Source organism: Silurus aristotelis (genome assembly GCF_946808225.1).
Source record: "Silurus aristotelis genome assembly, chromosome: 3".
In the NCBI taxonomy this organism is placed as follows: Eukaryota; Metazoa; Chordata; class Actinopteri; order Siluriformes; family Siluridae; genus Silurus; species Silurus aristotelis.
In genome coordinates, this window is record NC_139576.1 from 11776724 (window position 1) to 11795031 (window position 18308).

The 18308-nt window shown below is 39.6% G+C and overlaps 1 protein-coding gene across 1 annotated transcript in view; it reads right to left on the bottom strand.

Moving 5' to 3' along the window:
* Positions 1-18308, bottom strand: part of itgbl1 (integrin, beta-like 1) — a 72925-nt gene that overhangs the window by 4658 nt on the left and 49959 nt on the right. Inside the window, exons 8-10 of the mRNA XM_083537064.1 lie at positions 10094-10210; positions 4486-4632; positions 2473-2586 (exon numbers count right to left, since the gene is read on the bottom strand). Coding sequence (XP_083393190.1) covers positions 2473-2586; positions 4486-4632; positions 10094-10210 — 378 coding nt within the window. The remainder of the gene's footprint in view (positions 1-2472; positions 2587-4485; positions 4633-10093; positions 10211-18308) is intronic.

Here is an 18308-nt window from a genome sequence, read left to right on the forward strand (position 1 = left end):
ATATATATATATATACAGTGGGTACGGAAAGTATTCAGACACCCTTAAATTTTTCACTCTTTTTTATTTTGCAGCCATTTGCTAAAATCATTTAAGTTCATTTCTTTTCCTCATAAATGTACACATAGCACCCTATATTGACAGAAAAACACAGAATTGTTGACATTGTTGCAGATTTATTAAAAAAGAAAAACTGAAATGTCACATGGTCCTAAGTATTCAGACCCTTTGCTCAGTATTTAGTAGAAGCCCCCTTTTGATCTAATACAGCCATGAGTCTTTTTGGGAAGGCTGCCACAAGTTTTTCACACCTGGATTCAGGGATCCTCTGCCATTCCTCCTTGCAGATCCTCTCCAGTTCTGTCAGGTTGGACGGTAAACGTTGGTGGACAGCTATTTTTAGGTCTCTCCAGAGATGCTCAATTGGGTTTAAGTCATTGCTCTGGCTGGGCCATTCAAGAACAGTCACAAAGTTGTTGTGAAGCCACTCCATTGTTATTTTAGCTGTGTGCTTAGGGTCATTGTCTTGTTGGAAGGTAAACCTTCAGCCCAGTCTGAGGTCCAAAGCACTCTGGAGAAGGTTTTCGTCCAGGATATCCCTGTGCTTGGCCGCATTCATCTTTCCCTTGATTGCAACCAGTCGTCCTGTCCCTGCAGCTGAAAAACGCCCCCACAGCATGATGCTGCCACCACCATGCTTCATTGTTGAGACTGTACTGGACAGGTGATAAGCAGTGCCTGGTTTTCTCCACACATACCGCTTAGAATTAAGGCCAAAAAGTTCTATCTTGGTCTCATCAGACCAGAGAATCTTATTTCTCACCATCTTGGAGAACTCCATGCGGGTTTTCATGTGTCCTGCACTGAGGAGAGGCTTCCGTCGGGACACTCTGCTATAAAGCCCCACTGGTGAAGGGCTGCAGTGATGGTTGACTTTCTACAACTTTCTCCCATCTCCTGACTGCATCTCTGGAGCTCAGCCACAGTGATCTTTGGGTTCTTCTTTACCTCTCTCACCAAGGCTCTTCTCCCCCGATAGCTCAGTTTGGCCGGACGGCCAGCTCTAGGAATGGTTCTGGTCATCCCAAACGTCTTCCATTTGAGGATTATGGAGGCCACTGTGCTCTTAGGAACCTTAAGTGCAGCAGAAATTTTTTTGGAACCTTGGCCAGATCTGTGCCTTGCCACAATTCTGTCTCTGAGCTCTTCAGGCAGTTCCTTTGACCTTAATGATTCTCATTTGCTCTGACATGCATTGTGATCTGTAAGGTCTTATATAAACAGGTGTGTGGCTTTCCTAATCAAGTCCAATCAGTATAATCAAAAATTTCTGGACTCAAATAAAGGTGTAGAACCATCTCAAGGATGATCAGAAGAAATGGAAAGCACCTGAGTTAAATATATGAGTGTCACAGCAAAGGGTCTGAATACTTAGGACCATGTGATATTTCAGTTTTTCTTTTTTAATAAATCTGCAAAAAGGTCAACAATTCTGTGTTTTTCTGTCAGTATGGGGTGCTGTGTGTACATTCATGAGGAAGAAGAATGAACTTAAATGATTTTAGCAAATGGCTGCAATATAACAAAGAGTGAAAAATTTAAGGGGGTCTGAATACTTTCCGTACCCACTGTATATATATATATATATATATATATATATATATATATATATATATATATATATATATATATATATATATATATATATATATATATTTTAACAGTCAAACATTGCAAATTTGTTTTTGTACAGTGAAAGCAATGTGCATGTACAGTGTGGTTCATTTGATAGTTAATATTTATACAGTCCACAAATCTTTTATGTAGTTTATGGTTTGTGGTTTTAATCCTTGCACAATAGCATATGGGCAACAGGTGGGTCAGCATTCAATGAGAAATGTAGAATTAGATAGCAAGCATCTAAACAGCTTTAGGTATACTAACTTTTTTAAATGTATGTACTTGTTAAACCTGCTGCTTATTAACTGAACAGGATTAGAATAGTTTAGATGTTCAATTTTGATGTTTTCCTAACATATGCTAAAGAGAGAGAGAGAGAGAAAAAAAAGTGTTTGGTATTTACTGTGACCACCACTGGGTACACTATATGGAAAAAAATATTTGGACATCAACCTGCTACTACAAATTTTTCCTTCACTTCAACTAGGAGGTATGAGCAGGTACAGTTCCTATGCATAAAGCCAGCTCTATGAAGATATGGGTTACATGGGTTGGAGTGGAAGATCCAACCCATGGACCCAGATCCAACCCATGGACTGCAACTCAGGATTCCTCACCCTACACCAGTACCTGTTTTTACTAACCCCCTTGTGTCTGAACATGCACAAACCTTTATAACACCTCTAGAGGATCCATACAATGCGATGTTCAAAAAGCACATACTGTACGAATTTTAGGGTCAGGTCTCCACATACATTTACCCATACAGAATAACATACCTCTAATACATACCTGTACAGATCAAGCCATCATGCTGGTCACATTTCCTGTCATCACATTCACAGAAATCGCCTGAAATATACCATTCATTTGGTGTACAGATGCACTTTCCGCAGTGGCAAGAGCCTGAAAGCATATGCCCAGGCTTATTATAGTGGCCGATTTTACATAAAACCATCACAATAACACATCTGTAACATTTCTGCTAACATCCCCTGTAAACAAAAACAGCTTGTTAATAATTGCTGCACTCACCTGTGTAAGAAATATAGTACTGTAATTTCCGGACTATAAAGTGCACCCAAATATAAGCCACACCCACTGAATTTGACAAAGATTTTTATTTTGAACATAAATAAGCCGCACCTGTCTATAAGCCACCTGTCTACATTGAAACTAATGAACTTTACACAGGCTTTATTAAAAGACAGTGTCTGTTACACATTGTAACGGGTGTAATATGTTGTGGCTCCTTTAAGAGAAGAGCGGCATTTTGGGAATAGCCTGCCGCCGAATTTTTTCCGGTATTACTGCATGTGTGCAAGGCCGAGGAATATGTCCTTATTATTTTTTTTTATGCTGATTTCTAACTTTCTTTGACTAACCTGTAACGCTGTTGCCAAGACAAATAAAAAAAACGCATTATGGAAACCTGTCTGTGCTTATATGATTTCTGTTGCAACTGGAGTCAGCGAGCTCTCCCTTCACCCAGACTCAACGCGTTACAACGGCTTGTATCTGAACAGTAGCCGACCAAGAAAGTCATTGTTCACTGTCTTCCTCCTTCCTTTCACAACTATTTCTCTCGAGAGTTTATCTTTTGGCATCGTCGTGCATTTAAAAATCACCATCGGTGGAAGCTTTTCTCCCGATGCCGTGCAGCTCAGAACACAGGTGACGTGCGTTTTTTCTTTTCCGTTCGGCAATTTCGTTGGTCTAATGTTATGGGGCTCAGTTTTTTGGCATGCAGTTTGTGAAACCGGGAAAAACCCAGGAAAAATCCATATACTAGCTGATTTGTTGTTTAAGCCGCGGGGTTCAAAGCGTGGGAAAAAAGTAGCGGCTTATAGTCCGAAAAATACGGTATATAAATATGCTAATGAATGCTGATTCATTCAAATAGATATCCACATACTCTAATAGGAATTAAGACAATCCTCTATCAGACCATTCTAATCTTTTTTTTTTTTATAACATTTGACCTGATTTGCGGATTTTTTCCTTAAAAATTGTTCCTTAATGCCTTGTTTTTCACAAAGCAATCTTCATGCTAGTACAAAAGACATTCAAATTGTATCACCTCCTGATACACACTAATATCTGTTTTTCCTTTTCACAGTCTAACAAACGGTGTCTCTTCGCCTCTCCTGACTTGGCTTCCCTATAAAAGAAATGTAGCCTTATTTCTCAATTAGAGAACTTGAAGATGGGTGAACATGTGTTATAATTTGCGTGCTGCAGGAGAATCCCTGTCTTTTCTTGTTGTTTTTCTCAAAGCATGAGAAAAAAAGCTGCAGCTTTTCCAACTCTCGTATTTATACATTAAAAGGGATGTTCAAGAAGACTTTATTTTCTTTGTGGAGTCTTCCTGGTAATAGTGTTTTGTGGATGAAGATAGATGTATTTTTGTCTTTGTTTAAAATGCCATTGAAAGAGCACTGGATCTGCAGATACAACTTCCAGTCTAAAGGTTTGCTTTTTCATCTTTTTTTCTTCCCTGTTTAGATTCTAACTAGCATGTTATAAGTAGACCTTATTTGAAATGAATGGCTTGTAGTAGGATAGCATGGAATGAGCCAGTGTACTCTGTGCTAGCGTTCTTCATCCGTTTCCATAAACGTTAGTGCACTACAGGCCTGAAGACAGTTTTTAAGGTGCATTCGAACTTTATTGTGTACACCTCTCCTTTATGATTGCTGCACTTTCATTGCACCATGACAGGTAAAGTGGAGCGCCACAGTTGATCTCTTCCACCTTTGCTGTCATACATAAAGTGTAGCGCTGGGAGAACTCTCTCTATCTTACCTTTTCCGGAGCAGGTGACACCATGGGCTGTCTCACACAAGTTCTTGCTCTGTTCGATAGTCATGTTACAGTTACGAGGGAACTGGCAGTGACTTCCAAACCATTGACCATTACAAATACAGCGGCCACAGGAGCAAAAGCCATGCCCTGAGGGGAGAAGGAACACACAGGCACACAAGCACACATACACACAAACACACACACGTCATTCTCCTCACCTAAACACAACAATAAAAACAATGCGACATTTTGACTGATCTAAGAGCCAAGCAAATGTAATTGGTTTAAACAAACAGGTGCTGTATTTCAGACTAGATGTGGCTTTAATCATAGGTATTCAACTTGAGCCATAAGCATGCCATCCATAACCATGGATCCATACGAAGGTTTGGCTTGCACTTAAATACCCAGAGTTGCTAGAAATGTCACATGTGATTTTGACATCAGGATGAATTGTGGAAAAGCTATTATTATTATTATTATTATTATTATTTTTTTTTTTTTTGTGTGTTGTTATAGCTGTAAGTGGTCCAAGCCCCAAAGGTGCTGCCACCATTTTGAAATTGGTATGTTTTTTCTATTATTAGTATTTATCTTCCTTGAAATAGACCCTACTTTCTCCTGTTATTCAGACACACAAGACTGCCTAATAGTGGCACTATAGTGCAACCCTTTACATTGTGGCCTGTAACTCATGAATTGTAATTACTACTCTCATAATTCTCTTTTAATCTAAGTCCTCAGCTTAACCTCAGTTTATATTGGTACCACCCAATACATTTACTAATCTGGTCCTAGGTTTGTTGATATTCACTAACATCAAATTACTTAACAGAGTCTTAAGCTGAACAATTGTCAGAAACCTGTAATGGTCACACAAGCACTGGCTAAAAATAGCAAACCATTTTTTGATTTTGTTGATTAGTTAGTTGCTTGTTCCTTGCTCAGTTTGTTAGTTGTTTAGTTTGGTATGTTGGTTTTGTGGTTGTTTATCTCTGTTGACTAGTTCAATAGATGCTGCTTGTTTGGTTGATTGCTACGGACGCACATTAATACCTGAATTTGTGCCAGTAGGTTTTAAAAATTATGTAATATTCAACTTTGTACACTGAAATAAAACATGCTCATGTTAAAACATACTTTATTGTGTACCTCATGTACTGTAAGTGAACTTGAATATTAAGTCTATTTTTTGGCTTCATTGGTGTTACTCTGATATAAAGTGCAATAGAAGCTAAATGTGAATAAACCCCCCCAAAAATGTCTTGGTTTCATAACTACCTCTGTCGTTTTCCAAGATTTGGACTGCTAATATTTGTAGGCTTTACAGCAGGGCAATGGAAACGTGATGCAGGGGCTGTGTGAGTGTTGGCAGGGAGTAAATGAAACACTTTTCGAAGGACGTGAAGCCTGGAGTTTCTCTGTTATTGCAGGGTAAGTCTGTGAATCAGTGGGAAATGAACAGTGAATAATAGAGTTCTACCTGCAGCTATGGCTCCTTCCTCAATCTCACAATTTTGAGGAATTCCCTCAAGATTTAACTGGGCAGAGTAGTGTATTTTCTTGGATATAAAGTTCAACTTGGTATAAAATGAAAAGACCTACATGTATGAATACAGTAAGTGGTAATGTTGTGCCTCCTGATTGGGGGAAAAAAAGCTGATTTGATAAAGCTGTATTATGGGTTAAGTTAAAATAATATACTGTCGATATAGGGATCCTGAGTGGCACAAGTGCAAGACATTTACACTATTATCAGGAGGTCAAATCCATATGTTTGCTCAGCCATGTGGCCAGGAGTTGAGGGAGCAATTGACTGATATTACTGGGTGGTAGGGATGGCATACTCTGCCTACCCTTCCAACCACAGTGACACTAAACTAAATAACTGCCTTCACCCTAAAAAGTACACTGATGGAAGCTTTAGTGTTAAAGAGGAGCACTGGCTGGAGTACAAGAATTGGCAGTGGAACAGATTGGGTAGGAAAATGGGTTAGGGGGAAATAGATTCCATGGTAACCTGCTAGCCTTCTTCCTTTCATCCTGCATTTTTTCTAAGGAATGGGGTATAAAAGGCTGGGGTGTGCTGTTGGTGAGTCTGCACGCTTGGTTGGCTCAATCAGTCAGCCTATAAGAGCATTTAATTGCTTTGGAAGATTGGCACCCCTGACCCTTTCAATTAAACTGAACCTGTGATTCTACATTACCTATGCTGTAAAAGCAATTTGCATGCGTGTGCTTTCTCAAGCCTTTCACGTCTGGCTTTAGAAGCAACGTATAAGAGAAATCCCCTCTGCATGACTGCACATGTTGCCTCGGAAAAAGGCATGACACTGAATTTACAATACTCAAGGACTGAAATAGGCAATGAATTTTTGCAATAGTATCATCGCTTACAGTGTCAGAGCATGTATAAAAACCCTTTATAGTTTGAGTGCACACTTCTTTTTAAATGCTAACTCTTTAAATGAATCAGGCGATTAGCTGATATTCACTTTTCACCAGTAAATGAGTCACAGGGCTCTGTGTAGTGTCTGCGAGAAGAACTGGAGGGAGTGTGTGGGCTGAATCAGCATTAGTGAAGGATGACTGTGTTTTCAGCTCTCCAGCGATAACATGCTCTAATCTGCATCAGCAGAGCTTCATGCATATTTTATCATTCATTTTTCAGGCATGCCCAGACAGGCCAGAGGGTCGAGTGTGCCCACCGGGCTCCTGCGCTACTGTCACCTAGGAGTATGACACAGTGAGCCTGAGGAAAGTCGCACAGGATTAATAATGCATGTACAACCCAAAAAGGAGGAACATCTGCTTTGGATGCTGCAATGCATCACTCTGTGCTAATACAGCGTCTAAAATCACAACAAAAGACCTATTATTAAATTTTCTTTTATGGACCTTGGTCAAAGAATTTGTGTGAACTGGTTGTGGTTTTGAATCACCTATAGGTATGCTGTTGAATAAGTGTGTCCTTTGTTCTGAAGCATCACTGCAACTCAAAAGTATTAGTGCTAACCAAAAGAGACTTGTTTTAGATCATTAATGTGTTTCAGAGCAGCCGGAATTCTACAAGGAGGTGCATGTTAACGTCACATAAGGATTGCTGATTTGTCACCTGCATTTCTTTTGTAAAACTCCTGTTCAACCACTTCCCAAAGCTTCTCAACTCAATTCAGATCTAGAGACTGAAGGGACCACTGAAATACATAGAACTCAATATACTGTTCATGGGATTAGTTTGAGATGATTTGCATTTTGTATATATCATGTTGGTAGTAGCCATTATAAAATACAAAATGAAGGGATTCACCTGATCAGCAACAATATCTTGATAAGCTAGGCTGGAGTAATGGATTCATGATTCAAAATTCTTACCCTACTGTCTGCATGTTGCAATGTTTCTAGTCTGCCATAAGAGCATTGTGCACAAAATGCTGTTTGTTGGACCTCAATGTGCTCGTCTAATCCTGTAGTTCCTTCTACTGGACACTTCTGGCCATTCAGGATGTTTCTTATTGCGGTTGTAAAGAATGTTTATTAGACTTGATGTAGCTTTCCTGTCATCTGGAACCAGTCTGGGTGTTCTTTTCTTCACTCTCTTACCAACAAAATATTTCGACCTACAAAGATCTGTTCCTTTTTTTTTTTTTTGCACCATTCTGTCTAAGCCCAAGGAACTAGATGCCCAGATATGTATTTCAGCATTACATGCTGTTGTTTTTTTTATTTGTTTACATTGATTATTATGTACATACACATCCATCTGCACCCATGATTACTTTGTAAAGACTCCTTAATTGCCCATTTCACTTCATGTAATTATTGCACAGTAACACTGAGTTCTCTTATTGGCACTTTCAGTCTGGACATTGTTTACTTAGAGCTCTTTAATAAGATAGCAAGGAGGTGAGTGTTTTGATACAAAGTTTCATTTATGCCAAGAGTAGTGACACCAGTGGCAGAGTGATGCAGGGAAAATAAAATACAATAATCTCCTTGGACCGAGAGTGAAAGTCATGGCAAATGATTACAGCCATCTGGCCTCTGGCTCTGTGCACATGAGACTCGGTGCACGTGACACACACACAGGTTTACACACACACACACACACACACACACACACACACACACACACACACACACACACACACACACACACACACACACACACACACACACACACTCCAAGGGGTGACAATATGTAGCCCACATTAAATTTGAGGTAAGGTTTAGACCTGACAAGGCTTCTCTGACATAGCTGTCTTGCCCTAGATCTCCTCTTGATCACTTGGTTAGAGAAACACAAGCAGCTCGACGATATCTCTGAGATTTCTTGGAGCTGAAGCACCAATTAGTACTGATTTTCTCCTGGAGTTCCCTTGAATGATATTATAGCCTGGGGTATTTCCACCAAAGTTAATGGAACAAATAGTAATGTCAGGTACATAGAAATGCCTATGCTTCATAATACTTTTCAATCATTTCTTTCTGATGGAGGATCAACTTTAACATATTATAATAGTTACAAATTTGTTTTTCAGAGCAAATCTTTATCGGCCTAAACCTGCTGACTCGAAACACGTCCCTAAGCTTCTAGTTCACTTTGAATCGATCGCTATTGTGTAAATATCAAAAGGTGAAAAAAATAGTAGTCAAATCACGGCAAGACGGAGTGTCGTTGCTGCCTTGTATGATCTACACTACAGCGCTACATTGATTGGAATCTTCTTCACATCTTTAGGGAATCATTAATGCATGATTCTTTAAAGTGTACCTCTGACTGATTGCCTAATCTTTCTCACTAATCTAAAGCCTGATCAATATAAGCCACAATAAAAAAGGTAGTGTTGAAAGAAGCGAGTCAGGGAATATTTTAAGCTATTCATTGACTACTTGAATGACTGCATATCTCAGCTGCTGTAAGATGATACAGCATGAAGCTCACAAGCATGTGGACCATATCGTCCATCATTGCAAAGACAGAAGCAAGCAAATGATCTCCTTGTTTATGTGGAATTGCTCACATTCTTCATCACAGCACCTGAGATGACTACCGGTAAAACCAAACTGAGTACCTGAATGTCAACAGGTCAGTTGCACAATGGCCTGCCTTTCAGGATGCAGGAAACGTCCCCTCATTTCTATCTCATCTCATTCGAATCGCTGTTTTTGAAAATATTAATATTATTAATGCCTTGCATCAAAGCTACAATACTCTGACTAAGCTCAAAGAAATGATAATTACATGCTTATAGATACATTATAATTATCTTATATAATTATCTTATATTCTGTCCTCCTCCAGGGAGGACAGAAATCATTCCTATCTTTCTATATACACTTTTTTAAATCTATATTTCAGGGTGTGTATACACTGGCATTGACAAGAGGCTTTCTGTTCTAACCAAAAAAGTGGAAACTCAGGCTTTCTCCATCACCCAAACACTCACACGTGCACACAGACAAGTGCCATGACCTGAAATTATGTTAGTACATGTGTTGCTGTAGATCACACTGATCTCAGCTGGAAAGAATTGCACTGTTGCTTTGTGATGGTTCATAGTAATTCAGTGTGTGTATATAGTGTTTTTGTGCATGCACTACTTACCACCACAGATGTCTTTGTTCACGTCCTCACACTGGCGGTCATCACACTCACAGTTTTTGCCATGAACACGACTATCTCCTGGAGGATAGCACATGCACTGTCCACAGACGCACTGGCCTAAAGTATGCAAACACACACACATTAGAAAGATAAGAAGAAATACATAATGCAAGCCTGAACCAGGAGCTTTTTGAAAAATACCTGAATAACCCATTAGTTTCCTTGATACTGGTGTTCCTCTCAGGTAACATCAGATCCACTGTTGTGTATGCTAACGGAAATAGAAATAGCATCTACTGTGTTTCTGTCATTAATGAGTCTATTTCAGCTGTAGCATTCTGTTTATTGTGTATTAACAGTGTGTGTTCAGGTGGTGAATAACAAACCTCTCCCTTTTCCGATTACACTTTCTCCGTGTCAGGGTGACATATTTACAAAATGAATGATTTGTAGGCAGTTAAATGGTGCTAATGTCGTAATTGCTTCACGTTATATCGTCTTTCTTTTGCCGTTAAGAACTCAGTGCAGTTAATTTAATTTATCATAATGATGGTGGGGTGGTAGAGGAGTGATGATATTACAAAAGGTGATTTCAAAGTGTTATTTGAAGATATTAGAGGCAATGCTTGCTCGCAGTAATGAAGACAAAATAAAAGAATAAAAACAAAAGCCATATTCAGCATTATCTGTATCACAGCCAATAGCTTTCACCATTCTGGTGATGTCGTGCTATTATATAGCATATCGCTTCGTAAACTATTCATTGCTCAGTGAACACCCCATGAACACTGCAATTCAGAATACAAATATAGAGATCATTAACATCTGCACGCATACAAGCATATTTGGTTGAAAATGCAGTACAATCATATCTAATAAATGTCTTTGAGTAAACGTCTCTGCACCACATAAAGCAAGAGACCAATGATCCTGATTTTCACAAAAACGTACTATGTGTCAATGGATGAAGAAGTGCAGATGGCTTTGGCCTGTGGATATCAGTGAACACGTTAGTGCAGTGCAAAAATCTGTCCGACACTGGCAGCTCCCGTGGCTTCAGGCGCGGCAGCGAGAACAAGAAGCAACGCCCTGTCTGACAAGCACTCAGCCTGCCAAGCAGATAAGCCACCGTCTGCGTGCTGCTGTTACCACAGCAACTGGTGATGTCATAACACTCTTGTCTCATCGATTAGCTTTTGCGACACCGCACAGCCCGATCAGACGGAACGGCCATTCTCTTCACATTTAACCACAGTGGCCAGGCTCTTGGACTTTGTCTCACCTTGAGATGAGTGGAGGATGAATGAGAGCCCTTATTAGACTGTCTGAATAGGAATTTGGCTTGTGAATGTGCTGGCATCTTATATAAAGATGACAAAGTTAGTTATGCCTTGTTTTTAATGCTCAGCTTTCATTTTGGGGTTGCTTAAATTACGACAGGGAGTATCATGCTAGGTTTTTATTCTGACTCTACATGCAATGAACACTTTTAGTCATACTACACTTGGAACATATCATGGTGATTTTGTACCCGTATGTTGAGTTTGAGAAAAAAACAAAAACTAAAAGAGACTGCTAAATAAAGAAGGTTAAGGAGCATATAACATTTTGCAGAACATAACCTTATTCAACTCTTTAGCTTCTCAGTTACATTGTTCGATTTTATAATTGGTCTAGACACCCTGTGGAGATTTCTGGTAAACCTTCTATCTAAGAGGCTATTGAAATACATTTCAAAACACTGATGCTTTTCCCAAATCAGGGGACTGTTGCCTATAATAATATTTAATCTGAATTTCTTCAAATTTTGAGTTTGCAACATTCCAGAAAGTTTACTGGACTTGCAATCATTTTCTACCTTAATGCTGTGACACAATATTATTCTTTAAACTCCATTTAATAACAACACCCAAATAATTTCTAATCTAAAATGTATATACTAAAATATTAAATAATTCAGTGGTTATAATGGTACATAAAGCCCTATGTCCTGAAGTACTCTATGTGGGTTATATAGAGCAGTGGCTCTAGAAATATAGATCTAATTTTGGTGAATTTTGGGTCAGAATTTGGTTTTATTTTGGAACATTGTAAGACATGGTTTTGATCAAAGAACTGGAATAAACCAGTGAATATAGATCAAAAGAATAAAAGCAAAATATCTGTTAGGGGAAATGATATGTAAATCATGAATAATTTAGCTACCTTCTTATAATTATTACACACAAAATACATAAGATACAATGCAAAAACACTCTTTGGCAAGGAAAATGGTATACAATTGTATAGGATGTGTTTAAATGTGCTTGCATTACATTTTCTCCATCAATTAAACTAGAAAACACAAACCTGTTTGAAAATGCCTCTGTGCCCAAAGTAAGCTTATGAAGATTTGGTTTACATGGGTTGAAGTGGAGGACCTTGTCACTGCACACCTTTCTTGCTGAATAGGCAGAAATCTCCACAAGCACTCTACACAATCTTGTGGAACATCCTCCCATAGGAGTGGAGGTTTTGAAAAAAAAACAAATGGGGACCAAATGTGGAATAAGATGCACAAAATGCATACATGAATCTCCTTGTCAGGAGTCCACAAACTTTTTTTTCCATATAGAGTACGAAGCTTTTATTGTTCTTAATAATAAATCATTGTTCAAGAAATGAGCAGGAATGAAAAACAAAAAAAATACTGTAGCTCTTAACCTTCTCTATAAATCCAGAATCCATTAATTAGCTTGTTATCAGACCCTTGGAGGCATGCATTAGGTATGACATAATGAAATAATGACTAAAGCTTTAATTAAAAAAACACATACCAGGAAATATTTTTGGGAAGGTTTGTACAGCCAGAATAAATTTTACACAAAAAAATTGAATAGTTATTATGGTTTTACCCTTGTGAATAAGAAAACTATACACTTTACCGGTGAACATCCTAGTTTGTAGCTGCTCCTCCAAAAGTAAACAAGCAAACGGTGGCACAGAAGGTCTTAGGGGTTGATTTGTTTTCATTTTGCTAAATTTTCATTGTTGTTAAGATCATTAAAACTTCCCATTTTGCTTTTTTGTTTGCCCAGGTGTGTTTAAAGTATTTAAAAACATTAATAGTTGTGTAAAACCAAAAGTTAGTTAATCGTCTTTCCTATATATATATTGTAAAATAAATAACGCATATCTGTTGCATTGTTGTGATATTATCTCCCAGTCCGATCATTGCACCATGTTTTAAGTTGTTACAATATTCCTCTTGGTACTTGGTGTATATAACTATCAGCTAAATTCAAATCCCCATGGAGTTATGCTTGTGCAGGTGCCAGAACCAATTTCATCCTTTTTTTCACAGTGAACTTCACAATATCTTTCCCTTGTTACTTAAGGATATTACAGTCCCTAGTCCATCAATATTAATGATAGGGTAGGACATTTATAGTCATGATGCTCAAGGTCTGGAATTTGCTTTTAAATGAAAATAGTCTCCTGGGAGAGCTTGTGGGTAGTTGTTTCCTGTTCAATGATCAGCACTGATTTATGCTATAATATCAGTCTACTTTTTATCAACTACTTTTAGTTAAATATGGTTCAGCTTTTTTCACTTCCAGTTGCTTTAAAAGTCAAAGTGTGACTCTTGCCTCACAGATACAGTGAGGAAAATAAGTATTTGAACACCCTGCTATTTTGCAAGTTCTCCCACTTAGAAATAATGGAGGAGTCTGAAATTGTCATCGTAGGTGCATGTCCACTGTGAGAGACATAATCTAAAAAAAAAAAAAATCCAGAAATCACAATATGATTTTTTAACTATTTATTTGTATGATACAGCTGCAAATAAGTATTTGAACACCTGTCTATCAGCTAGAATTCTGACTCTCAAAGACCTGTTAGTCTGCCTTTAAAATGTCCCCCTCCACTACATTTATTAACCTAAATTAGATGCACCTGTTTGAGGTCGTTAGCTGCATAAAGACACCTGTCCACCCCATACAATCAGTAAGAATCCAACTACTAACATGGCCAAGACCAAAGAGCTGTCCAAAGACACTAGAGACAAAATTGTACACCTCCACAAGGCTGGAAAGGGCTACGGGGAAATTGCCAAGCAGCTTGGTGAGAAAAGGTCCACTGTTGGAGCAATCATTAGAAAATGGAAGAAGCTAAACATGACTGTCAATCTCCCTCGGACTGGGGCTCCATGCAAGATCTCACCTCGTGGGGTCTCAATGATCCTAAGGAAGGTGAGAAATTAGCCCAGAATTACACGGGGGGAGCTGGTCAATGATCTGAAAAGAGCTGGGACCACCGTTTCCAAGGTTACTGTTGGTAATACACGAAGACGTCATAATTTGAAATCATGCATGGCACGGAAGGTTCCCCTGCTTAAACCAGCACATGTCCAGGCACGTCTTAAGTTTGCCAATGACCATTTGGATGATCCAGAGGAGTCATGGGAGAAAGTCATGTGGTCAGATGAGACCAAAATAGAACTTTTGGGTCATAATTCCACTAAACGTGTTTGGAGGAAGAAGAATGATGAGTACCATCCAAAGAACACCATCCCTACTGTGAAGCATGGGGGTGGTGGCATCATGCTTTGGGGGTGTTTTTCTGCACATGGGACAGGGCGACTGCACTGTATTAAGGAGAGGATGACCGGGGCCATGTATTGCGAGATTTTGGGGAACAACCTCCTTCCCTCAGTTAGAGCATTGAAGATGGGTCGAGGCTGGGTCTTCCAACATGACAATGACCCAAAGCACACAGCCAGGATAACCAAGGATTGGCTCTGTAAGAAGCATATCAAGGTTCTGCCGTGGCCTAGCCAGTCTCCAGACCTAAACCCAATAGAGAATCTTTGGAGGGAGCTCAAACTCCGTGTTTGTCAGCGACAGGCCAGAAACCTGACTGATCTAGAGAAGATCTGTGTGGAGGAGTGGGCCAAAATCCCTCCTGCAGTGTGTGCAAACCTGGTGAAAAACTACAGGAAACGTTTGACCTCTGTAATTGCAAACAAAGGCTACTGTACCAAATATTAACATTGACTTTCTCAGGTGTTCAAATACTTATTTGCAGCTGTATCATACAAATAAATAGTTAAAAAATCATACATTGTGATTTCTGGATTTTTTTTTTTAGATTATGTCTCTCACAGTGGACATGCACCTACGATGACAATTTCAGACCCATCCTTGATTTCTAACTGGGATAACTTGCAAAATAGCAGGGTGTTCAAATACTTATTTTCCTCACTGTATATGAGATGAAAGACTGGAAGTCAAAGGAGCTTGGCTGCATCAAGCATTGCCATCTTTGACATAAAATGACAGTGGTGCTTACCAAGCAGCCACAGTGCACTGGAGTCTAGCTGTGTGCATCTTGATGTGGCTTGCCTTGCATGAACCATGCAAATAATGCCTCCGAGGCACCGCAGACAGAAAATCTGCTTCCCACCCTTCTGTTTTTGAAAAGGCCAAACAGAAATGACATGAAATCAAAAAATCAGCCCTGTTCCAAAATTTTCATGAAGCAAAACATTACATCATCCATTTGCTGAGTAATATTTCATGTGTTGAAAGTTCAGCAGGCCAAAACAAATGAATATATGGCAATAAAATTGTGAAATCCTTTTCTAATTATAATGCCTTTGGAGATGCGAGATTGATCAAACATCTGGAAAGCGAAAATTTATGCCAGCTGATAAGCAGAAACTACGTCCCTCTATCAGGTTGGACGAACATTTCCTGCAACCTACGTCACTACCTCTACGCCAGGGTCTGCCTTTTTCCCAGACCTGCACACTGAGGTGACCAGGTCATGGAATAACCTTTATTCAGCCCCAACGTTTCTCTTACAAACAAAAAATTAGTAGGGCTGAAGGAGTGCGGATGTGGAATGATGCCTTGGCTAACTATCTCTCCCCGCGTACTGCATTGTCCCTTAAGGCTTTATTACTGCCCACCAAGGCATGCACACCATGGCCATGTTGCAGGCTTATCACCTGCTGTGAGAGCAAGATGAGGGAGTGTCTATGGGCAGCGATGGGCTCCAAGAGCTGCATTGTGCTAGAGACCTGGCTCTCACGGCCACAAAAAAGCGGTCTATAGTGGGCTATGTATATGTCTCCACAGAGAAACACCTCTGGATCACCCTTGTCAGATTTGTCTGACAGGGATAGAGCCGTCTTGCTTAATGCCCTCGGTTGTCCCATGACCAGTCATGTTCCAGGCATTCTATCCTCCTCCTTTTTAGACCTCCGAGCTTAACTGGGTGTGCCTGGTGCAAGCACTGGACACATACATCCACAGAACTGCCGTGTGAAGAAGTTGGACCAGCTGTTTGTCTGCTACGGTCCATATAACAAGGGTTTTCCTAACGATAAGCAGACCCTCAGTAGGTGGATTGTGGATGCTATCCACTCCTCGTATGAGTCTTCTGGTCTCCCCGCACCTTTGGGGGGGTCAGACCTCACTCCACCCAGATTGTGGCGTCCTCTAAGGCCTTGTCCTCTGGGGTATTTCTCCAAGACATTTGCAATGCTGTGGGCTGGTCCACCCCGCTGACATTCGTCAGGTCCTACAGCCTTCAATCAATCAATCAATCTTAATTTATATAGCACCTAACATCTACCAGGTATAACCTAGGTGCTGAACAAAGTGCAAGAGGCAATGTGCACAATAGTAATACAATTTGTATTAACATAAAAGTAGTAAAATATACAATATCATAAAAGAAATAAGTAAATTGTAAGAACTTAAAAGAGAAGAGAAATAAAATAAGCATTAAAAGGCTTTGGTGAATAAGTTTAGCTTTAAAAGTAGAGAATTCCCTTTCAGAGGTGAAATCAGGAGGAAGGGAATTTCAAAGCTTAGGAGCCGCTACTGAGAAGGTGTGGTCACCCCACGATTTAAATCTTGTTCTAGGTACTTCAAGCAAGTCATGATTAGAGGACCTGAGAGTTTGGCCGTGGTTGTGCAGATGGATATTTTAATTTAAATAGGTTAAGGCCGTACCAGACAGAGATTTAAAAAACAAATAATAAAATTTTATATTGAATCCTGTACTGTACCGGGGGCCAGTGGAGAGAGGAAAGGACCAGGGTGATGTGTGCACGCTTAATGGTACCAGTTAAAAGCCATGCTGCAGCATTCTGAACCAGCTGTAGATGATAGAGAGAGGACTAAGTAAGACCTAAATAAAGAGCATTGCAGTAATCCAATCTAGAACTAATAAAGGCATGAATGGCTTTTTCCATATCTTTCATCAAAACAAAAGGCTTACATTTTGATAGTAAACGGACTTGAAAGAAGCTTATTTTTTAGAACTGAGGTTACTTGGTTTGCAAAATTAAAATTGCTGTCAAATATGATGCCTAGGTTGCAAACCTCTTTTTTAAATTATGGTGCGAGACCCCTAAGGTTAAAATTATGCTGCTCCTGCGTACTAAATAGTATACACCCACACTCATTCTCATTAAGACTTAGAAAACTACTAGCCAGCCAATGTTTAATGTCAGTTAAACAGCCGGAGAGGGACTGGAGCTCACTGAGTGAATCTGGTTTTAAAGGAACATATAATTGGATGTATCATAGAAGTGAAATGAGATATACTGTTTTCTAATGATATTACTCAGAGGTAGCAAAAATAGGGAGAACAACACCGGGCCAAGTATCGATCCCTGTGGTACACCATAGAGTTAAGGGGTGCTCGAGGATGAGATGTCACCCCATCTCACAGAAAAACTACTATTTGACATGTAAGGCATAAACCAATCAAGAACTGTACCCCAAATTCCAACCAGGTTTTTATCAGAGAGATGAGAATCTTATGATCTCATGATCTGAGCCTTGACCTTAGTGCCACTCCTGGCCCCTCAGTTTTTTTGACCTAGCTGTGCCTATCCAAACTAAGCAGGGATTGGTCAGTCTGGCAGTATTGGACACTCCTTCCAAAAGCATTGTTGATGCTGCTTGAGTTGCTGAAAGGAAAATTTTTCCATTGGACAGATTGCACATGTGTTTCAGAGAGTGGAAACGTGGAAGCTTTCCCAAAGCATTGTTGACACAGCGTCTCGTTCCCTCAGGGAACCAGGGTTACATACGTAACTTAGAAACGGTCCTGTGCACAATGCAAGTTTCAAGAAGATATGGTTTACATGGCTTGGAGTGTTTAGATCTTGATTGGCTTCCTATAGAGCTCTGATCTCAACACCTTAGGGATTAAT